Source organism: Balaenoptera borealis (genome assembly GCF_965194805.1).
Source record: "Balaenoptera borealis genome assembly, chromosome: 3".
NCBI classification, from domain to species: domain Eukaryota; kingdom Metazoa; phylum Chordata; class Mammalia; order Artiodactyla; family Balaenopteridae; genus Balaenoptera; species Balaenoptera borealis.
In genome coordinates this window covers 42,078,732-42,102,840 of record NC_138866.1, presented here as the reverse complement: position 1 = coordinate 42,102,840, position 24,109 = coordinate 42,078,732, and the positions used below count along the sequence as shown (strand labels likewise).

The window sequence follows — 24,109 nt, the reverse complement described above, 5'->3', positions numbered from 1 at the left end:
CCAGCATTGTCAAAAGTTTGTTTCCGCTGCCATTCCCCGATTCCCCTCTGCCCTCAAAAGATTTGTAAAGTGGTCAGGGCCATGATGTTGCCCAGTTTTGCTACCAACCTTCTTTTCTCTTGATCTTTTGTTTCAATGTCTGCTTTCTTTCCCCTACGTGCTCACTGAAGCCTGATTGTGGGGTCAGGCTATAATTAGTTTATATATGAAGTTTAATTCACTGTGGCTCTTCTGGCATTAGACTCAGATGGGCTTTGATGTCTGGCTGGAGCTTTGATCCCAGTCCCTCGAATGGTGGTCATCACCCCAACTCAAAGGATTGCCCTTTATTTTTTTCCCTCCTATTTGGAGACAGCCTTTCCCAATTACATCATTTGTGTTTGGCCATAAAAGCTGCAAGGCATCATTTTGTTGCTTTGCTCTATAGCAAAACATGCAGTTGATGCTCCTTACTTTGCTTGGCTGCAAAAGAATGTTCGCTGCTGGATAAGGCAATTTGTGCAGTGATGCTCGGACTTTGTGAGGGTGCTGTTGGGAGTTGTTCTGCCCAAGGGCAAAGCGTCAGACTGTGTGATCTGAGGGACCCTTTCTGACTCTGCCCAGGAAATATCTTTAAGCATAAGCTACACGACTGTGATATATTCAGTCGAGACTTTTTCATGCTGGCGACTTTATCTTACTCTCCAGATCTTCCGGGCAGCAGATCCACCCCGTCTTTAATGTCACACTTTCTGAGCGTCGATTAGCAGCTTGTCTGAGAAGACAGAGGCCTCCAGGGATAGCAAAAGAACTAAGGAGAGCTGAGCGATACTACAAAGAAGATGAAGTGGCATTAGAGGAGGAAGAAGCACCAGCACTTGCTTTAAAAAGAAAGGGGGGCTTCCCTGGTGGCGCAGTGGTTGGGAATCTGCCTGCCAATGCAGGGGACACGGGTTCGAGCCCTGGTCTGGGAGGATCCCACATGCCGCGGAGCAACTGGGCCCGTGCGCCACAATTACTGAGCCTGCGTGTCTGGAGCCTCTGCTCCGCAACAAGAGAGGCCGCGACGGTGAGAGGCCCGCGCACCGCGGTGAAGAGTGGCCCCCGCTCGCCGCAGCTAGAGAAAGCCCTCGCACAGAAACGAAGACCCAACACAGCAAAAATAAATAAATAAATAAATTAAAAAAAAAAAAAGAATTAAGTGAATTGATGACTAAACCCTCTAGGGCAGTGCAATATAAATATTAAAAAAAAAAAGAAAGAGAAAGAAAAATCAAATCGGGGTCGGGGTCGGGGTCGGGGTCGGGGTGGGGGTGGGGGTGGGGGTGGGGGTGGGGGTGGGGGGACACTTCCCTGGTGGCGCAGTGGTTAAGGATCCGCCTGCCAATGCAGGGGACACGGGTTCAATCCCTGGTCCAGGAAGATCCCACATGCCGCGGAGCAACTAAGCCCCTGCGCCGCAACTACTGAGCCTGAGCTCTAGAGTCTGCGAGCCACAACTACTGAAGCCCACGCGCCTAGAGCCTGTGCTCCGCAACAAGAGAAGCCACCGCAATGAGAAGCCTGCGCGCTGCAACGAAGAGTAGCCCCCGCTCGCCGCAACTAGAGAAAGCCTGTGCGCAGCAATGAAGACCCAACGCAGCCAAAAATAAATTTAAAAATAAATAAAAATTAAAAATTAAAAAAAAAAAAACAATAGGAGGAAGTGAGATCCTGTCTCTGACAGGAGGGAGCAGTGAACAGTGGGTGATTACCTTCAACTGTGTCCCAAATACCTGCAACCAAAACAAAGAATCAAAGAGGAAAGAAAGCCAGAGGAGTAAATTGGAGAGGAGAAAAATTGGCTGTTGGGTTAAGAAGAGAAGAGGGGCAACCCAACCAGGCACACTTAATCTGACGACATTGGGAGTTTTCCTGGAAAAACAATTACAGCATTGAGCTCCTTGCTTCTAACTTCACTTGACAGCCTGAGTTTGTTTTAATTGGCGCGTGAATGAGCAGCATTATTTATTAATGTGTAATGGACACTTTAGAAAGCATGACCTTTTTTCCTATTTGCGACCATTTTATTGGCGGAACCATTTGAATACATTACTTTTAATATTGAAACTTGCTGGGAACACTTTTTCATGGAGATGTACAAGCTGTTATGGCAAATGGTTGGCTTTGGACTAATGAGCCAGCTCAAAGTGGCATTTGGTGGGGAGGGGGCTTGGGAGGTGGGGAGGTTTGGAGACACAGCGACTTGTCTGTCTGCTTTAACAAGATTTATTAGTAGTGTGTAAAAACATGTTTCAGCTTTTTTTCCCCCCTCAACTATATAAATATAGCTGTCGCTGTGTGACATAACACAGGCCACAATAAGAGATTCCACCCAGCCAGAAGGAATCTAATTCAGAACTAGAAAGCAAGAAGCTTGCCTAGAAATGAATAGCATGAGACAATGACAGAGGACATGGGTGAGTGGCATTTGGTAGACAGGATTAGTCATTATTCTTTAGTACCTTACTAAAATTAGGGAGGAAAATTTAGTTCCTGTATTATCAAGTATGGTGTTTGGCACACAGTAGGCATAAAGCATAGGTGAACTGAATGGAATTAATTTTGTATGTTGATGAGCACCTAAGCATAATTCCATTTTTAGATCTAATATACAATCTGGTTAATTATGAATCATGGATGTAGTTGTAGTTCCAGTTAGTCTGTGAGGGGCAGCAATGGGGAAGTCAATGGAGGGTGGCAAGAGAACTCTTGTTTTTGTTTTTTGGTACATGTCAACTTGACTCTATTTGTTGCAGAGATTAAATGGGTACTATTAAGTTAGTTGGAAAGTATGTTAATGAAAAAACAATTTACAACCAACCTGCAGTTTCTTGAATGGTTGCAAAGGCATTGTCCTGAGTACAGTAATACTAAGAGGATATTAAAACAATCACTGCCTTCAGGGAACTTTAATAATGCAATTGGAGAGAAGGGATACACATAAACACCTACGTACATAGATGTAAGTGTACATACCGATATAAATAACCATACAAATAGCATTTGGTAAGAATAAAATATTCATGCAGTTAACAGGAGTTCAGAGGAGAGAACTGAAATGATCTTGGAGGGAAGAAGGTTGGACTACACAGAGGGGAGAAATGGAGAATTCTTAGCAGGGCCAAGCAGCTGGGTAAAGGTGTTAAGAGTCTGAGATAATGATATAGGATGCACTCCTTCACACAACACTTTGCCTGAACTTCAGCAAATCGTGACTTGCTGGATTCGATTTCTGAGGCTCTTGGATGTACTGCTGTTTAAAAGAGATATGGTACTTTTCCCTAGACAAGCCAGCTAGTGGCATTTCCAGACCCCTATCCCACTGAAATTCCCTGTGACCAGTGTCCCAAGCAGAGATGACCATACCACAAATGCTACTGCAGAGGAAAAGTTTATTAGTCCCTCTGGAGGAAAAAAAAGATACAACTCATATAACCTTTACTATCTATGTGCCTGCCACGTTGTAAACACCCCTACTCCCATATATATTATATACTGTATATTATTATAATTCTTACAACAGGCTTCTTCTGTTAGTAGCTCCATTTTACCGTTGGGGAAACTGAGGCACAGAGAGGTGAAGTTACTTGCCTGCACAGCTAGTCTTGGCTGGAAAGGGGATTCAATTTCAGGCAGTCTGGTTTCAGAGTCAGAGCTCTTGTGCTCGCAGACTAAATAACAACAATAAAAAACTCAAACAAAAACCAAAGCGCGCAGGCGCGCGGACTCACTAAACCCCGCGCTTGCAAAAGAACTGATGCAACCTCTTGCTATAGAGCGACATCCTCCTGCCTAATTTTATTGATAAATGCCTTCCGTGAAAAGATCAAAACAACAGCAGCAAAACTAAGAGTGAAACAGTTTTAGGACAACGTTGCACTGTGCCTTGTAGGGCCTGCCTTTACAACTTGGAGTCCAAAAAGCCAAACCCAAGAAATGGTCTTTGAATACATTCGCAGTACCTTGCTGGGTAAGGTGAAAGAAACCTAAATCAGCCTGAGTGGGTACGAACAGTGGACGGGTGGGGAAAGGGTTAACGTTGTGTGCTTCAACTCGGTCGAGTTTCAGAAAGTTCTCTGGGGAGCCCAACTGCCGCGTCCCTTCGCGGACCCTGCCTGCGAGGCCGACTGTAACAGGATGCTGGGGCTCGAGGTGCTCGCCCCTTGCTTTGTGCGAGGGAAAAGAACCAATAAGGAGCGAGGCAAAAACTGGGTGCTGTAAACCCGAAAAGGGGGCGAGGAGGCCCGCGGGAAGAGCGGGGGAGGAGAGAGGGAGGAGCGGGGAGGGCCCGGCGAGGAGGAGGCCGGCGCCGAGCGCGAGCGGCGCCCCTGACACTAGAGGGGGAAGCCGGGGGGGAGCGGGCCTCGCAGCCGAGGGGCCGGCGCGGGGAGGCGGGCGCCGGGCGGGGGTTCGCCGGGCCGCCGCGCGTGACGTAGCGCCGGGCAGGGCGTTATCAGCTGCGGGGCCGCGGCGAGGGACGCGTGGCGACAGCGGACGGCGCCGCCCGGTCCCGGACGGCCGCAGCCCGCGGCCGCGCGCGCGCGCGGGTTCCGAGCGCTCCGGGTCTCCGCCCCTGCCGCCGCGCCTCGGCCGCCGGGAGGCATGAGTCCGCGGCCGCAGCCCTAGCGCCCGCTCCTCCGCCCGGGCGGCCCGGTTGCGGGGACGGGTGCGCGCTGCAGGGTTGGGGGCCATGAAACCGAGTCCGGCCGGGACGGCGAGGGAGCTGGAGCCGCCGGCGCCGGTCCGGGGCGAGCAGCGCACGGCGGAGCCCGAGGGGCGCTGGCGGGAGAAGGGCGAGGCGGACACGGAGCGGCAGCGCACCCGCGGGCGGCAGGAGGCCACGCTGGCCGGGCTGGCGGAGCTGGAGTACCTGCGCCAGCGCCAGGAGCTGCTGGTTCGGGGCGCCCTGCGCAGCTCTGGGGGCGCGGGGGCAGCTGCAGCCCGCGCCGGGGAGCTGCCGGGGGAGGCGGCGCAGCGCAGCCGCCTGGAGGAGAAGTTCTTGGAGGAGAACATCTTGCTGCTGCGGAAGCAATTGGTAGGTCGTGCCCGGAGGTGGGGCACGGCTGTTCCTGCAGACGGGCCGGGGGTCGGGCAGGTGGCCTGCGGTGGGCGCTGGGGTGCCTCTGACTGGGGAAATCCTTTGGCTTCCCGGGACCCCCGCCCGGTGCCCCCCTGACCCGGGTTCCCGAGGGCGCCCGCGGCGCGTGGGCTGCCGACGCCCACGCGATCCCGGCGTGTGCCCGCTTTGTGTCAGGTAAGGGGCTGGCAGCCCCGCGCGGACGGCCGGGCTTGGGTGGCCGCTCTCCCCTCCTGCTCCGCCTTTGGAATTCTTGGAGTCTCCTGGTTGTTACCTTCAAACTCTCCAGTTAGACGAAAGCGTGCCCTCTCCCCGAAGGTTTGCAAAGCCTCATTTAAAATAGCATTTCTTTGGGGAGCTTCTTGGCTTCATGTCCTCCCGCCGAGAGGGGACAAAAGCCGAGGAGGGGGCTTGTGGCGCGGTTGACCGTCCAATGCCGAATTTTACGATTACACGGAGGCGGCCGCGGGGAACCTGCCCCTCCCAAGGCTTTCCCCAGCCTGCCAGCTTTTGCCGGGGCTGCTGCTTAATTTAAGATAGAAGCCCTTTTGTATAAGGCGGCTAAAACCGATGCAAATGATGGAAATTTGCCTGGAGAAAGTGCCCCCTCCCCTCATATTTTATATGTACTGCTCGCTGTGACTTGAGGTGGAGGTGGGCGAAGAGAAAAACCTGCTCTCAGGGAGCATTTATCATTGGATTTGTGTCAGCGTCTCAGACATTCTCTGCCGTCTTCATTAATGGGGAAGAAAAAGAACTTCGGCGCTTAATGTATTGATGAACAGCTTTTGACCCAGCCTCAGAGTAATGGCGGCAGCTTTGTTTCGGTGACCTCAAAAATGTAGTTTTGAAAACAGGAGAAAAAAAAAAAATCCTTATCTGACCATGTGATACTATCTGAAACTAGACGCATGCTAGATAATGTCCCTCCTACGATTACCAACAGAGTGATGCTGTGTGGTTATTTGTCAAGTGTTTTCTTGTATTACCTCTTTTCAGAGAATTTGTCTCTTTTTTTGAGCATCAAAGTGATTTGACTTGTTTGGTTCATTTTTTCTGAACTCATTCTAACAAACAAGCGTGTTATGTCTCCAAGCTTTTTAAGTCAAAGAACAGACAGGAGGGGTAGATCCATATGCATCTGTTTTGTAAGGATGTACAATATGTATCTGGTGGTTTGTGCAATACCTCTGTTTTGGCATTTTGCTGTGTTTTTTGGTAGCAGACACTGATCTGAGCCAATTCTTGCTGGTTATGCCTGTCATTGACATTGTGTGCATTGTCTTATACAATAGCACCGTCTTGTCTTCATGAATCTCACAACTGTGAGTGGCGCATTCCTGTTGACCCCTGGAGGGGAGCAAGGCAGCATGTCAGGAGAATTCCCGTCCACTCAGTGTTTGTGGTACTGTTTTCATTTGTAGACTTGGCATTTGTGATTTGAACCAGATGCCTTTCGAGTTTTGTTTTTTTGCTTCCCCAGCAATAGGAAGCACTAGGTGGCGGTGTGAGTTAGCACTACGGTCTGTCACCTTTGGAAACCCGAGCTGAGTTCAAATCTTGATGGACCTTCCCTTGAGGGTTTTGGATTCTGCCAGCTCACATTATACTTGGCACTGGCTATTAGTATTAGTTTCTCACTTTCAAAGGCCCTAAGACTGATTAAACCCCACAAAGCAACTAATAGAAAACAAAACTCTGCAGGACATTTGGCCAGAAAATCTCACCTAAGTAAGATTATAGTGTATTGTAGGAAATCTGTTATACTCTGACTTCAAATTAAAGAGTCTACAGTGAAGTACTGTTCTGTAAAAAATTGGCTGTACACAGAGGTTTTTTGAAAAATCTCAGTGGGTTTTTCTCACCTATAAAAAGTAAGTTTATATATATATATATATATATATATATATTAGTTGAAACTAAAAGCAAGTCTTGTTTTTATGAAGAAACTATATCGCCACAAAATGTGAGAAAGTGGAATTCAAGGTAGGACATATTCTTGAAGTTTTTCTTTATTTCAGGTCCTCCAGTAAAAATTTTGGTTTTGGAAGATTTAGGGAACTCTTCAGATGGTAATTGGAATACTTAGAGCAGACTTTCTGGTTCTTTGTCACCAAAATGTGTTTGTTTTTCCTTTCTCCCTTTCTTCCTAATCAGAATTGTTTGAGGAGAAGAGATGCTGGTTTGTTGAACCAGTTGCAGGAACTCGACAAGCAGATAAGTGACCTGAGACTGGATGTGGAAAAGACATCTGAAGAGCACCTGGAGACAGACAGCCGCCCCAGCTCAGGTGAGTGTGGGAGCACAAGCAGGAATTCTGCGGTCATGAGTTGTGCCTTGGCCCCCTGTGCTTAGCGTTCCCAGACCTGCAAATGGCAGTGGAGTTTGTTTCCAGTGCAGAGAGAATAAAACAAAACAAAACAAGAGAAGTCTGCCATTCAGTTGCATAAGAGGGAAACAAAATCAGAAAACAAATTTTTTAAAAAATTTGTTTTGTTGAAGTATAGTTGATTTACAATGTTGTCTTAATTTCTACTGTACAGCAAAGTGATTCAGTAATATGTATATATACATTCTTTTTCATATTCTTTTCCATTAGGGTTTATCACAGGATATTGAATATAGTTCCCTGTGCTATACAGTAGGACCTTATTGTTTATCCATTCTCTATATAATAGTTAGCATTTGCTAATCCCAAATTCCCAATCCATCCCTCCCCCCACCCCCTCCCCCTTGGCAACCACAAGTCTGTTCTCTATGTCTATGAGGCTGTTTCTGTTTTGTAGATAAGTTCGTTAGACAACAAAATTTTTAATAATGAGATTGATCTGACTGAAGTCTCCTGAGTTTAAAAATAAAAGCTTCTATTCAGATTTCTGGAAGAATGCTTCTCCTTTGAAACTTGAGAAAGTCAGAACTGGGCTAGAAAATTAGTCACACTTCAGCTTCCTGAGACCACTTCAAAAGTTTGTTCTTTTTTTCTTTTAAACCATTTGGCTACTTAAATAGATTTGTTTTTCTCTTCAAGTTATTCTTTCTGAAATGTTCGTGAAAAAGTTGAAGTTTGACAGATCTAAGTCTCTTTCTTTGCACATCTTTAAAGGTGGGGTCTAGGAGTAAGGTCAGTTTGAGAGTGAGGGTACTCTCAGCTTTGAAACATACCCATAGTTATGGGCTCTTTGCCTTTTTCCAAAGATTGCTGGAAATGAAACCATAAAGTCAGGACACTAAATCTCGTGAACCAAAATTGGTTCCCCTCCCTCTCATACTCTCCCTTTCCTACCTTTTCTACATGATTACCCCTTTTCCTTTTAGGCACAAATGTGTGTTATTGCTTGATATGATCTTAATCCCAAATGGTGTTTTTTATTTGTAGGGTTTTATGAACTGAGTGATGGGGCTTCGGGATCCCTTTCCAATTCCTCGAACTCCGTCTTTAGTGAGTGTTTATCCAGTTGTCATTCCAGCACCTGTTTTTGCAGCCCCTTGGAAGCAACCTTGACTATCTCAGATGGTTGCCCCAAATCTGCAGGTAAGACTTTTTACAATTGATAGACATTTTTAATTGGAAGGGGTCAAAGGTCTTTAAAGGTTGTCTAGCTTCTACTGATGAAAAACAAAGGCTCAGAGAATTTCATCAGCTTTCTGCATTTAGTGCCATCGTTGCATCTAGAATCAAGATCACCACTATTCCAGTCCTCTTTGGGTATCACCTGGCTTTATATTCTGATGATAGCAAGACAGCTTATTTTAGAAATCCTTTCCCAATATTATAGGTCTTGAGCTCTGTTTTTGAGCTTTTGCTGTTCAGTTGTTTGCATTTTCTTTTCAGAATTACTTTGGATCTGTTTTCTTCTTCTTTTAATCATTTAAAGCTAAAGCTTACATTAAGTTAAATATATCTGTCAGCCTGGCTAAGAGCTGCTTGGCACTTCTGGTAGCAGTGGCCCCTCCCTGTTCTCCAGAATGCCTTGCATGATGGCATCTCTCTTCTTTTAGCAGGTGGATAGGGTGAGATCCCCTAGACCATGTTCCCCATTTTGGGCTATTCTTGCAGTGACCTCTAGAGAGAATCATGCCATTGTTGGTACAGGAAGAGTTTCTGCATTTCCACTGTGTGTCACACACTGCTGTGTGCTCTGCGTACGTTTATCTGCTTTGAATCCTCCCGACAATTCTGCAGGGTGCAAGGGTTGTTAGCTCCATTTTACGTATCAGAAAAATGAGGCCTGGTGAGGTTAGGTTAGGTAAGTTGCTTAAGGTTATATAGAGAGTAAGTGACAGAGGCAGGGTTCAAGCTCAGGACTATCTGCCAGGTCCATGTGTTTCCACCACACCAAGGGAATCCAGAAATTGTTGTGTTCAACCTTCTCAACGAACAGAGGAGGAATTTGGTTTTATATGCCTTTGTCAGAGGCTTCTCATTTGCTGAATGGCAGAGTTGTTGCTGAAACTCGGGACACCTTCCTTAGTTCTGCTTTAGTACGATTCCTCAGAAGATCAGAGAAAATATGGAAGTTAGAGGAGCTGTGGGTTCCGGCACAAGTCACCGCACCCTTGGTTTGTATGTGTTGTCCACTTGGGTAAAAGGTTGAATTTCTGAGGTCCAGGCAATGCAAACATAACACTAAACAACTGAGGCTGCTAATTGGCTGGTGTCTTTGTACAATGTGTGTTGTTAGCAGCAAACATTTGGCGAAGCACAAATCTGTGTTATCTGGAGTATCTGGGCCTCAAGTTCATTGGTAATTGCTCCCTTTCACTCTGCAGATCTGGTTTCAGAGGGAAATTTTATAAACCTATTAAAGGTACTTTGGTATAGGTTTTCCTAAAAGACAGACTCCTGCTATCCCAAATGCCACATCTTCACATAATTGAGACAGTTGGGCTGGCCCTTGTCGGCTGGGATGCCTGTCTTGTTCCTTAACTTTATGGAGGAAAAAGAGATGAAAGATGTCGTGTAGGTAAATGTGGCTTAAAGTAAGACAAGGATAGGCCTTGGGGTAGTGAGGAGGGATGGGCAAGAATATTAGCTAGAGAGGTTTCCCCTTCTTAAAACAAGCTATTTATTGGCAGTGGAGGTGGGATTGGGGACATGGCACTTTTATTTTACAATAATCTTTTGTTTACAAATGAATCATATAATTTCTGGGTCTAAGCTGTATTCCCCCCCTTCCCCGCCCCCCCCCCCAACTGCTAATTATCATTGGAATTCATGGAGCTTTCCCTTAAATTAACAATTAACATAGAACCTAGCATGTAGTGCGTTTTCAATATTTGAGTGAATAAATATAATTATAATGGACAACAAATTAAATAGTGACAAAAACTTTGATTTTCTCTAACTAAAGGTCATTCAAGGGATTTGATATTTATAATGTATGCCAAGAGAGCAAAATCATTTAATTAAGCAAGAAAGCTTGATGTCATTGTATTTTGGCATCTACATTTTTGAGATGTGGGAAATTTATTCATTAATACTACTACTCAATCTTTTAAAACATCATCAAGAATTCCCTCCTAAAATATTGTACTTTATTTTTTAGTGTCACTATTGAAAACATAGGGTGATTATTATTTAAATTTAATTAGTCTCTATTGAAATTTGATTAGTTACCCTGACCTTTCAATTGACAGTTATACAAGAACACATGTCATTAAGAATTAGGTATAAAAAAAAAAAAAATAAATGAGGAGGAAGCCCATAGAGAGTATAGTTTATCTGAAGTATTTTAAAGGGAAACCAGGAATAGAACACAGAAGGGAGAGTGGCCTAGAGAAAGAACGACTCAAAAAACATTTATTTTTCCAGTAATATAATATACTGGAAATATTGCAATATACTGCAATATATGTATAATGCAGTACATATTTACTGAAAATTTAGAAAATAGAAAATGAAGAAAGTAAACATTACTTGCTTTCCCACCACACTGAGATGCTCGTGCTTCATTAGCATCTTGGTGTGCTTCATTTCAGACTTTTTTCTTTGAATATATCCAGTCTTAATAAAACTATAATCAATAGTCTGGTATTATGATTTTCACTCCACTTTAAAGTGTTTTCCCCATATTATTCAATAGTTTGAAAGCATTTTTAATGACTGAATATTTTTCCTTCAGAGTTATAGCTTGTTAAAAATTCCTTTGTTAATTATTTTTTCCGTCACCCAGTAGTGTGAACTGTATGTGAAATAGTAGAATAGCTTGTGGAGTATTTGTTGATTCTTTGGCATTCTCCCTCTACCCGTGAATTTGTCTTCGTAGAAACTGGCCAGAGTCGAGATGGTGCTGACACCAATTCATTTCTTCAGAGTGTACCTTTAAATGTTTTTCAGATCTCATAGGATGGTTGGAATATAAAGAAGGCCACTGTGAAGACCAGGCCTCAGGGGCAGTTGGCCGTTCCCCCTCCACATCACAGTCTAATTCCCTTGGTGTCATTGCAGATGTGAATCCCAAGTACCAGTGTGATCTGGTGTCTAAAAACGGGAATGATGTGTATCGCTACCCCAGTCCGCTTCATGCTGTGGCCGTGCAGAGCCCAATGTTTCTCCTTTGCCTGACCGGCACTCCCCTGAGGGAAGACGAGAGGCTCGGTAGCCATGCCAACGACATTTGTGTCGGATCTGAGCTGGATGCCGTCAAGACGGACACTTCCTTACCCTCTCCAAGCAGTCTGTGGTCTGCTCCCCATCCTTCATCGAGTAAGAAAATGGATGGTTACATTCTGAGCCTGGTCCAGAAAAAAACACACCCTGTAAGGACCAACAAGCCGAGAACCAGTGTGAACGCTGACCCCACCAAGGGGCTTCTGAGGAATGGGAGCGTTTGTGTCAGAGTGACTTCGGCCGTCTCACAGGGCAACGGTGGGAACCTTAAGAATTCTAAACAGGTGCCTTTGCCCTCTGGCGGGATCCCCTCTTTGGACAATGGGACGTTGTCCCCACTGAAACAGTGGTCAAAAGAATCAAAGCCAGAACCACTGGAAAGCAAGAGGTTGCCCGCGCCTGAGGGCATCTCCCCAGGCGCTGCCACTGAACTTCCAGGTAAGCATCTGCCCAAAAATGCCAAGCCAGCCTCCCAGGAACTTGCCAGGTGTCCCCCTGCTGGGGCAGGGGAGTCTCCTAAGGAAAGCGGGCAGATCCCAGCTGCCTCCCCTAAAGAGAGCCCCGGGAGGGTCCCCGCCTCGCTGCAAGAGAACAAGGTGGTCCAGCCACTGAAAAAGGTGCCGCAGAAAAACAGCCCGCCGGCTCTCCCTACGGCGGCGCCCCCTCCCGCCGCTTCGGCTCTGCTGTCTCCCGCTTTCCTGGTGGAAGAGCGGCCTGCCCTGGATTTCAGAAGCGAGGGCTCTTCTTCTCAGAGCCTGGAGGAAGGGCCTCTGGGGAAGGCGCCGCCGGTCCTGGCGCAGCCGCCCGGCGTCAGGCCGCCCCGGGGTACGCGGCCCGCGGCCGCCCCGAGGGGCTCCGCCCTGAAGCCCCGGGCCACGGCCGTCCACGGGCCGGAGAGCGCGCTGCCCGCCGTGAGGGAGAAAGGCCGGGCGGCCGGCAAGAAGTGTCGGTTCCCCGATGACGCGGATACAAATAAGAAACCCCGGAGAGCCCCGGCCAAGGGGCGGCGGGGCGGGGGCGGCCAGCCCGACGCGGGACCGCCCAGCCGGCCGCTGGGGACGGGCCACCGGGCGGGGAGCCGCAGCCACGGCCACGGCCACGGCCGGGAGGCGGTAGTGGCCAAGCCCAAGCACAAGCGCACCGACTCGCGGCGGTGGAGGTCGGCCGCCGAGGTGTCCTACGAGGAGGCGCTGCGGCGCGCGCGGCGGGGCCACCGGGAGCCCGCGGGGCTGTTCGCGGCCGGGCCGCTGCCCTACGCCAGCCCCTACGCGTACGCGGCCAGCGACTCCGAGTACTCGGCCGAGTGCGAGTCTCTGTTCCACTCCACCGTGCTGGACACGAGCGAGGACGAGCGCAGCAACTACACCACGAACTGCTTCGGCGACAGCGAGTCCAGCGTGAGCGAGGGCGAGTTCGTGGGCGACAGCACCAGCACCAGCGACTCCGAGGAGAGCGGAGGCTTGATTTGGTCCCAGTTTGTCCAGACTCTCCCTCTGCAGCCGGTCCCGGCCCCGGACCTTCGCCACAACCCCACCAAAACCTTCGTCAAAATTAAGGCTTCACACAACCTCAAGAAGAAGATCCTGCGCTTTCGGTCTGGCTCTTTGAAACTGATGACGACCGTTTGAGTAACATCCTTGGTGTAGAAAGTGGGGTTTTTCTAGTTCCCGAAGAAACGGCGGCGTCTTACTGTTTTGTGCGTAATAATCCTATGGAATGCTTTCCTTTGGTTTAGATAAAACCGAGGTGAATTATGTCTCATCTTCGTCAAGTATGGACGCTAGTGCCTTTAGTGGAAGGTAAAGAATGTCTTTGCTGGTTAGAAGTGAATATTGAGTTTCAAATGGTGGTGATAGTGACTTTTGTGGTATCAGATGGTTTTTATTTGACATTTTGTGAGCATCTGTGAAGGCACAGGTTTTGATGTTCAAGTGTTAATGGGATGAGACCTTTTGATCTGGAGGTCAGGTGGATGGAATTTTAGGACATACATTTGCTTCTTTGGTTCTTTAGGGCAGCGTCTCCAGGAGGATTTTCCTGTTGGGGGTATCACATACAATTGTGTGAGGTAGATACAAGGGGCAGTCATGGTTTTCTGTAGTTTTCTATATACTCTTCTTTTCTCGGATGTGTCCCCATTCTGTATTCTCCTCAGAACTCTTTGGTTTACTGGACTCAGAACTTGAAGACCAGACCCTACATCCAGAGAGGTGACCTGGATTGGGAGGCTGGTAATACCTTAAAAGGATTCACTAAAACCTTTGCCACACTTGGTGCCTAGGCCCTGGTTACAGTAACCCCTTCTAGGGCCATTTACCCAACGTTGATGCCTTTCTCCTCCTCCCTAATTTGCAGCAGATCCAACCATTCCTCCCTTGGAGACTTGCCTTTGGGAGAACATTTTGGTCATCGGGTACAGAGAAATTCACTCCTAGTGAAATAACCCTTGGGTACGACTCCAAGCTCAGAACTGCTCGCGTAGCACTGTGCCACCTAAGCATTAGCCCAAACGTATTAGTGCAATCCAGTCCAGATTGGACCACTGACCCTGTTTGGAAGGGCTTTTTAAAAAAAAAAAAAATTTTTTTTTGGTAAACAGTATTGTGTAAAATTCCTTTTTTTATACCAGTATATGCATGTTTTGTGCATGAGTAGTATTTGTTTTGATATTCCTGTTGATGTTAAATGACTGTATGATATAAACAGTATGTGTTTTTATATATCTTTGTGTAAATTTAATATAACGCATTATATGCTGTAATAAACGATTTGTTTTACTGCTGTTAAGTTTGTTATTTGGGTATAAAACCAGATGTTTACACCTAAAAATCTTGTACTGATTATTGTGGGATTTATATTAGGCCTGTTCTAGCATTAGAATATTATTTGCAATAATAATTAAGGCAGATTTTAGGAGTGTTGGAATGGATGGTGAATAAACAAATGAGGAAAAGCAAGGTGCTTCTTTAAAATTTAAGGTACATTTGATAGGTCTCTTCTAAGGAAAATATTTCTGAGAAGACTTCCCCTCTCTCCCTCAGCGTCTAAGTATGAAAAATTTTCAACATGGAAAAGTTGAAAGGATAGTACAATAAACACCTGTACAGCCATCACCTAGATTCAACAATTGTTAACATTTTGCCATGCTTGCTTTAACACTCTTTATGTATTGATATATATTAGATTAAACCATATTGCTGGTTTTGTGGGTCAAAGACAGATTTTGGCAATCCTCCCTCTCCCCACCACGCTACTACATTATTTTAAAGTAAATTTCAGGCATCATGATATTTCATCTCTAAAAATTTAAGTATGTATTTCCTAAGAACAAGGAGATTCTCCTGTATAATCACAACACCATGATCACACCCAAGGAAAATTGACAATAATTCTTATTATCATCAAAAATTTAATCTCTATTCAAATTTTCCAATTTGTTTCAAGAATTTCTTAGTAGCAGCTTCCCTGCTCCTCCCAACCAGGATTCAGTCAATGCTATACGTTGCATTTGGTTATAGATCCCTGGTCTTTTAAGTCTGGAATAGCCTCTCCATATTTTTTTCAAATGACATTGGGTTTTTAAAGTCAGAGCAGTTGTCTTGTAGAAGGGCCCACATTCTGAATTTGGTTGTTTCTTTATGTTGTCTTCTAACATCTTCTAGTTCCTCTATTTCCTGTAAACTGTGAAGGCTTGATTGGATTCAGGTTAAACATTCTTGGCAAGAAGATTTCACTACTGATCGTGCGTACTTTTATTGCTTCACATCAAGAAACAGAATATCAGGTTGCCCTACTATTACTGAATTTAAGAGTGATCCCTTTAAGAGTCAAGTCGGTGAGCAGAATTTTCTCCACTATACAGGTTTTGTTTTTCCTCTTTGCAAATGGTTAGTGTTTGTGGGTGACTCTTTGGTAGCGTGTGTGGATATCCTGTTCTTCATAACCTTCCACTTAATGGCTTTAGTTTACTTTGCTGATCCTTGCCTGAATCAGTTATTGCCTTGGGGATGCAAAATGGTTTTCTAAGTATCTTTTCTTCTTCTTTTTATTTTATTTTTATTTTTATTTATTTATTTTTTATCTTTTCTTCTTTTACTAGCTGACATTCTACAAAAAAGAGCTGTCCTTGTTTTTTTTCCCTGTCTCTTTTTAAAATATCATGATGGATTCGTGGATTTTTATTCATTTGATTCTTTACAATCACTTACGGTTATTCTTTTTGATGCTCCACATGTCCCAGATTTGGCCAGTGGGAGGATACATTTCATTAAAAGGAGACTCTGGAATCAGCTCAGTCTCATAATTCATATATTTATTATGAGATGTACTCCATTAAAATGATTTTTTCACATGCTAAAGTGCAATGCAACAAAAATCCCTTAACTATCAATTTTTTTATTCTGTCTTGGAAATGATCTCTTTTCCTATATTTTATATCCCTCTTATCTCTAAGAAGGCTTTTAACTTTGAAACTATAGCAAATTATTTCTCCTATAAAACTGTATCTTATCTTTATAAAGATAAGACTTTTTTTTAGCAAGACATCTTTTTTTAACATCTTAGACAATTTTTGCAAATGTAGAGTTGCTAGTCTTTTTGTATTCATATGTTTTTATATGCAGTCATTCTTCTTTGACTAGAATTTCTTTGGTTACCTGATTAAATCTAAGCCAAGCGCAAACAAGGGGATGATCTCACCATGTTTTCTAATGGTGTGATCCAATCTCTTTGGGGGCAAGTTATAAAGTTTATTGTGTAAGGCAACTGGGACCTGCAATCAGTTGTTGAATCATGTCCAAGTTGTTCTCAATAAGCATTATTCTCAGGAGGGGATGCTTCCTGAAAACTAGCTTCTGAATAATTACATGTTAGGTGACAGAATGCCAAAGGAAGAGAAGCATGAAAAACAGGATTTTTCAAAGAACTTTGGGTTTGTCCACCTCTGTCTATTGCTTGACTTCCCTGTAGCTAGCAGTTGTACTGCACTTGGAAAATTGGGTTTTGTCCATTATTTTCAATGACAAAATACCTGCTATTGTTGTTTCAAACAAAATGGCTCTTTAAAGTATTTTCCTTTATTTAAATAAATTACAAATACTCATTGTCAGAAAAGAAAAAGAAACCAGATATATACACAGGTGTTTACACTCTTCTCTCTCAATCCTCCTCAAATCCTACTCTTCAGTAACGTTGGTGTATATATTTCCATACTCTGTTGTATGCACAAATATATAACCTTTATATTTTTTCTTCAAAACCAAGTCTCAGTTTATATGTATCATTCTGTAACTTGCTTCCTTCATTTCGTGAATATAATTCTCTCTTTGTAATGGGATTCCAAGTATGTCGTTGGAAAATAGGCACCAGAGGAAAAAGGCACCAGATTTTATGGGGCTACTTTTTTGCTCTGCTTAGAAAAATACTAATATTTAGCAGCAAAAGTGTTACCTGAGTGCTATACTTTTGCACACATATTGCCTTTCTAGTTTTCTCATGTATTTTGTTATTTTGTATTGTGAGGTCACTTCAGTGGGGTATTATTGCGGGAATCCTATGAGTCTTGATTAAGGCTTTTGCCATACCGAGGAGCTTTGTCTTTTTTTCTGGCAGGTGCCTCAGGGACATTTCCAGGCTGGACCACTTTTAAGTTCATTTCTCTGCTTTGAGGTTACCTGACTACAGAGGTAGTATAAATTCAAATCCTAAATCCACATGGAAGTTACATGTTCTCAGAGGAGACCTTTCCCAAGGTGGAAGAGATTCCTTATTTTCATCCTGGGCCAAGAAGTGGATTTTTTTTTTCTTGGACCAACTCTTCACTGAGGGTATAGTGCTTCTGTGCCTGTAGGAATATGGGGAAGTCTCAGTCCCAAATCCTACCCTCGGAGAGCCAAGTCCTTGTCCTTGTGTGCCTTGCTTTAGGGACCAGAAACTTCTCCCTCTACTCTCCAAAAAGATAGACCAAACTTGGGTTCATTTCTAGTGAAGTCAATATACACTTAAAGAGGATGTTTGTTAATAGTTTACCCATCATTTCCAACTGTTTTACAGTGAAATGATTAGGTTGTCTATCCATCAAAATGCTGGAAACAGGAACCATAGAGCTACCCATTGCCTTTGCCAATAAGTTGGATTCTCCTTTCCCCTTCTAATTTTTGTACAATATTATTGAGGTACAACTGAAGTACGATAAAATGCACATGCTTGAACTTCACAACTGGATCAGTTTTGATATATACCCGTGTAATCACCACAATCAATAATAACGAACATTTCCATCATTCTCAAAACTTTCCTTGAGATCTTTGTACTCCATCTCTGCCTCCACCCCTTTCCCCAGAAAACCACTGATCTGCTTTCTGTCACTATAGATTACTATGTATTTTATAGAATTCTATATAAATGGAATTAAACAGTGTGTACTCTTTTTTGCCTGAATTTTTCATTCTGCATAATGATTTTTAGGTTTGTCTATGTTGCTTCATGTCTCAATAGTTCATTCCTTTTTTATTGCTGAGTTGTATTCTTCTGTACAGATAAATAATGATTTGTTTATCCCATTTACTTGTTGATGGACATTCGGGTTATTTCCAGTTTGGGGCTATTACAAATAAAACAGTGAAGAACATTCATGCACAGGTCTTTGTGTGGACAGATGTGTTTGTTTCCCTTGGGTAAATGGAATGCGTTGATCTTATGGTAGGCGTATGTTTAACTGCAAAGATATATTCCAAACGGGTTGTACTATTTTACATTTTTACAAGTAACATGTGAGAGTTTTGCTTGCTCCATATCCTCACTATCATTTGGCATGCTCAGTCTTTTTAGTTTTAGCCAATTTAATGGACGTATAATGGTATCCTGTTGTGGTTTTAATTTGAATTTCCTTGATGACTAATGACGTTGAACATCTTTTCATGTGCTTATTGGCCATCTGTCTATCTTCTTTGGTGAAGTATCTGTTCACATAGTTTGTCCATGGGTTGTTGGGCTTCTTATTATTACGTTGTAAGAGTTTTATGTTTTTTTTTTAAATTTCATGTAAAAGTCCTCTGATATATATTGTGAGTATTTTCTCCTAGTCTGTAGTTTGCCTTTTGTCTTTCTTAATGATGCCTTATGAAGAACAAGCATTTTTAATTTTGATCAAGTCCAGTTTTCTATTTTTTCATTTACAGTTTGTGATTTTGATGTCCCATCTAAGAAACCTTTGCCTAATCCAAGGTTGCAAAGATCTTCTCCTGTGCTTTCTTCTAGAAGTATTATGGTTTTAGGTTTACATGTAGGTCAATGACCTATTTTGACTTAATTTTGGGGTATGATGAGAAGTAAGGACAGATGTTCAATTTTTCCAAACAGATATTCAGTTGGTCTAGCCCTATTCACTGAAATGACTTTCACTTCTGAATTGGCACCTTTGTAAAAAAACAAAAAAAAATTGAGATATATATATATAAAAATATATATATATTTATAAATATATATATTTATAAATATATAAATACATATAGAATATATATATTTATTATATATACAAACTATATATATATTTCTGGATTCTATTCCTCTTTTTTAATAAATTTATTTATTTATTTATTTTTTGGCTGTGTTGGGTCTTCGTTGCTGTGCACAGGCTTTCTCTAGTTGCAGCGAGCGGGGGCTACTCTTCATTGTGGTGCACGGGCTTCTCATTGCGGTGGCTTCTCTTGTTGTGGAGCACGGGCTCTAGGCGCGCGGGCTTCAGTAGTTGTGGCACACGGGCTTCAGTAGTTGTGGCACTCAGGCTCAGTAGTTGTGGCTTGCAGGCTGTAGAGCGCAGGCTCAGTAGTTGTGGTGCACGGGCTTAGTTGCTCCGCGGCATGTGGGATCTTCCCGGACCAGGGCTTGAACCCATGTGCCCTGCATTGGCAGGCGGATTCTTAACCACTGTGCCACCAGGGAAGCCCCAACACTGCACCACCAGGGAAGCCCCTCTGGATTCTATTCTTTTTCATTTATCTATATGCCTATTTTTTCACCAATACCAACTGCCTTGATTTTTGTAGCTTTACAGTAATTATTGAAATCGGGTAGGGCAAGTCCTCCAACTTTGCTTTCTCATTCTCCTTCATCTTAACTCCTTTGATTATTCTTGATCCTTTGCATTATTATGTAAATTTTAGAATCAACTTATCAATTTCTACAAAACAACAAAACAAAACAAAACAAAACCCTGCTGAAAATTTTATTTGTATCACATGGAGTATAGTTCACTATAGAGATACTGCCATCTTAAAAATAATGTCTTTCAATCCATGAGTATGCCGTATCTTTCCATTTATTTAGGTATTCTTTAATTTTCTTCAGCAATGTTTTATAGTTTTTAGTGTAAAGGTCTTGGTCATTTTTTGTTAGATTCATTCTATGTATTTTTTGATTTTTGGTGATACTCTAAATAGAAGTTTTGAAAATCTTATTTTCTAGTTGTCTGCTAGTGGTATATAAGAATACAGTTGATATTGTATATTAACCTTAAACTCTGGTAAATTCATTTATTAATTTTAGTAATTGTTTTGTAGAATTCCAATCCTAGAGTTTTTGATATTGTCCTAAAGATCTGGAAACCTTTTTTCCAATATTTTCTCTCTTCTCTTCAGTTTAGATAATTTCTATTGCTCTATCTTCATTTTCCTTTGCTATCTATGTTCTACTATTGAGCCCATCTAGTGACTTTTTAAAAAAATTTCAGGTATTATATTTTTCAGTCTTAAAGTTTCCAGCTGGATTTTTTTTGTTTGCTTGTTTTTGTTTTGGGGTGTGTGTGTGTGTGTGTGTGTGTGTAGTTTTTATTTCTCTACTGAGAATTTCTATCTGTTCATTCACTTCAAATGTGTTTTCCTTATGGAGCATAGTTATAGTAGCTGCTTTAAGTCTTTGATAGTTTCAACATGTAGGTCATCTTGAGGTTGGCATCTGTTGATTGTTTTTCCCTTGAGAACAGGTCACATTTTCCTGTTTCTTTGGTTGTCAAGTAATTTCAGATTGTATCCTGAACATATCAATGTAATACTGCATATGTTCTGAGTCCTTTCATAATCCTCAGGAGAATGTTGATGTTTTTGCTTTAGCAGACTATCAACCTGGTTAGGCTCTGACCCTAGGTTCTTCTCACCTTTGTGGGCAGTGGTTTAACTCTGAGTTCAATCATATAAGCCTTTGTTGTACTGCTTTGGGTCTGTCCTGTACCTGCATAGTTCAGGGGTTAGTCTGACACTTAGGTAGGTGGTTCATATCTCATTTAAACTCTCAATGCCTTTGCTGTGTTGGTTTGAGTCTGTACCTTGCATGCTTGGCTCAGATGTTAGATTGAACCAAGGGTTCGTACACAGAATTAAGGGACCCCTCTCTCTAGTTTTTTCCCCTCTGGGATTTCTCCCACTCACTCCACCCCACAGAGTGATCATTACCTTGTCCCTCTGGCTAGAAAGACATGTTTTCTATTGGAATTTTAGCTGCCTATGGCACGCACTGCTTTGAAGCTGGGATCTGTTCTGAGGATAAAGCTGCATGAGAAAAGAAAAAAATGGACAATACACCCATTCCCCCCAAATCCATCTGCTTTTGTTTACTTTCACAGTCCTCAGGTAGTTTTTTCTCCGCATATTTTTGTCAGAGTTTTTAGCTGTAATTAGTAGGAGGAATAGGCTGCCACGGCAGATCCAGAATCCACTGACCCATTTATTTTTAATATGGATAGAATTCAAAGATGCAGCAGAGTCCTGAAGGAAAGCCATCATGTGCTTCCCCAAAATTCCCCACCCCACTCTGAAAAACACACAAGGCTTTCTGTGTTCTGGTTTTTAAATCTCATAAAACAATAAGAGTCATTAAAAGCAAGGAAATCCTTTATCAATGTGCAAGAAGGGGTATTTAGGATTGGTACAGTCAATTTTATTTCAATTTTTTCTAGGTGTAGACCTTTAATTTGGAGGATAGAGAGGAGCTATATAATTATTTATTTCTTTGATTCTTTCTTTTGGGGCTAAGAAAAAAGGGTAACATTCTCTACACATAGGTATACTGCTTGAAAGGTAGTATAAAAGTGCCTTTTGTTTCCTTGAGAGTCATTTTGTTTAGTGTCAGACCTGTCACTTTCAATTATTTACCTCATCATCATATCTCTGACTATAATATAAATACAGCATATAATTACACTTTTGAAAATGGTTATTTACTCATTGGCCCACAGTGGTTTTTTGGAGCTGCTACAACCTATCTGTGAAACATAAGGAGTAGCAGCATGAAGCCCAGAGCTGATTCAGAGAATTATTTTAATTTGAGGACCGTTGCCCAGATAAATAACAGCTGCTTTGGAATCATTACAGCTGAAGTGGTCAATGAATAATTTACCTTTATTTTTAACTATAACAGATGAATATTTCAAGGTTACCAAAATATAAAAAAATGTCTTAAATATCACTAGTTCATCTAGCTGTTATATTTTAAAGGGAATGCTATACACAGATACTAGGATGTAGAGGTGCAGCCTGGAGAATTTTGTTGGGAGAGTGTGACTAATGATGGGTAACATCAAAATGATCAGAGTATGAAGCTGGTTTTGGTAAATCGCCCTAAAATCTATTTATTTATCAAAAAATTATGCAAAATGTGTTAAAGCTTTGAACTGGCAAACTTGGGCAGGTAATCTCGCAAAAGCAACTTTTTCCCATGAGATTTTCTTTTTTTTAAAAAAAATTATTAGCACCTTTAATTATTATTTATTTATTTATTTATTTTGGCTGTGTTGTGTCTTCGTTTCTGTGAGAGGGCTTTCTCTAGTTGTGGCAAGCGGGGGCCACTCTTCATCGCGGTGCGCGGGCCTCTCACTATCGCGGCCTCTCTTGTTGCGGAGCACAGGCTCCAGACGCGCAGGCTCAGTAGTTGTGGCTCACGGGCCTAGTCGCTCCGCGGCATGTGGGATCTTCCCAGACCAGGGCTCGAACCCGTGTTCCCTGCATTGTCAGGCAGATTCTCAACCACTGCGCCACCAGGGAAGCCCGAGATTTTTTTTTTTAATTTATGTTCTTTACTTAAGAGGATGCTTCCCACATTTCTGGCTTTCTATGGGTCTGACATTTTATTCTGAATATTGTACGTAGCCAGAACCAGGAAATGCGGAGGTCTATTTTTAAAACAGAAGGGAGCTTTTTTTTAATTGAAAATATTCTTTTATTATTACAAACACAGTGTATGTGTATTATAGAAAAATTTTAAAATACAAATAAGGGAACTTCCCTGGCAGTCCAGTCCACTCTGCACTCCCAATGCAGGGGGCGAGGGATGGATCCCTGGTCTGGGAACTAAGATTCCACATGCTGTGCGGCGTGGCCTAAAAAATAAAAAATACAAATAAGCAAAAAATAAGAATATAAAAACACTATTTTTATTATCCAGAGATGATTCCTGCCAACCCATCATTGTATATCCTTTCGGATCCCCTTCTAATTATGCTTATATATATTTTTGTCCCTATTATGAGATTATACCTTACTTGCTATTTTGCCACTTGATTTTTAAAGTCAAGGATCTCCACTTTTCCATGTACAATAAATGCATTTTCATCTTATCTAATACCTAGTTCACATTCATATTTCCCCAACTGTTTAGAGGAACTTAAAAAATTTTTTTTAATTAAATTCAAACTCAATCTTTGATTACTAAGGATGTTATTCTAAATATTTGCCTGAATTGATTGGATTCAGAGAATTCATGGGAGGTCTTTGGCAGGCCTGATAGTTGGTATTGATGATCATGTGGTCAATTTGGCATATATATTGATTCTGATCATAGCTCTAGAATTTCCAAAACCAAAGATCAACTTGTGCTCTGGTGAATTGAGGAACTAAAATGACTCCCATTCTGTCAAGAAGTTCCTAATAAAAATGAGAAAATATATAATGTGAGAAGTATAATAGTACTTATATTTGTAGCATTTCCCTTTCTTTTGTATTGCTTTATGTGATGCGTTTGTTAGGTTTACCTTGGGAACAAGTGAGAACCTTTGGAAAGGACCCAGGTAATTGCTGACCATTAGAGTGTATTCCGTAAACAAGGTTTTTGAGTTTTGTCCCCTAAATGATATCCCATGTCAGGAAAGAGTTACAATTATTCCCAAAGAGCCAAAAGTAGTCCAAGGAAGGAACATTCTTTCTCTGGAATCTCATCAGTTGATATTTAGAGGAAAGATTTAGGAGGCTGAAAATATGGCTCGCTGCCTAAGACACACATATTTTATTCTTAAGAAACAAATTTCTGGAAGAGTAGCACTATAACATTTAGATAAATGTGCCTAATTTTCTTGTGCCTAATTTTCTTTTTGTCCTCACATCCAAGTTTTTAAACATAAAAGTTTAAAACCTGAA

At 42.6% G+C, this 24,109-nt stretch overlaps 1 protein-coding gene across 2 annotated transcripts; it reads left to right on the top strand.

The window, feature by feature from the left end:
* The first annotated feature begins 4,363 nt into the window (after positions 1 to 4,363).
* On the top strand, positions 4,364 to 14,490 carry DACT1 (dishevelled binding antagonist of beta catenin 1). 2 transcript variants are annotated; one of them, XM_082385870.1, is made up of 4 exons: positions 4,364 to 5,056; positions 7,256 to 7,388; positions 8,475 to 8,630; positions 11,436 to 14,490. In XM_082385870.1, exons 1-4 carry the CDS (start codon positions 4,712 to 4,714, stop codon positions 13,334 to 13,336), a joined length of 2,535 nt encoding a protein of 844 aa, XP_082241996.1. In that variant the 5' UTR covers positions 4,364 to 4,711; the 3' UTR covers positions 13,337 to 14,490. The 2 variants fall into 2 exon arrangements, with proteins under 2 accessions (XP_082241996.1, XP_082241997.1); XM_082385871.1 differs by having other exon boundaries at positions 4,366 to 5,056; positions 11,547 to 14,490.
* Positions 14,491 to 24,109: the final 9,619 nt, after the last annotated feature.

Excerpts from the sequence above, each read along its gene's own strand:
- DACT1 (XM_082385870.1), top strand. The coding sequence starts at position 4,712 with ATGAAACCGAGTCCGGCCGGGACGGCGAGGGAGCTGGAGCCGCCGGCG. Across the intron at positions 7,389-8,474 it reads AGACAGCCGCCCCAGCTCAG|GGTTTTATGAACTGAGTGAT; the intron begins GTGAGTGTGGGA and ends TTTTATTTGTAG. Across the intron at positions 8,631-11,435 it reads TGGTTGCCCCAAATCTGCAG|ATCTCATAGGATGGTTGGAA; the intron begins GTAAGACTTTTT and ends AATGTTTTTCAG.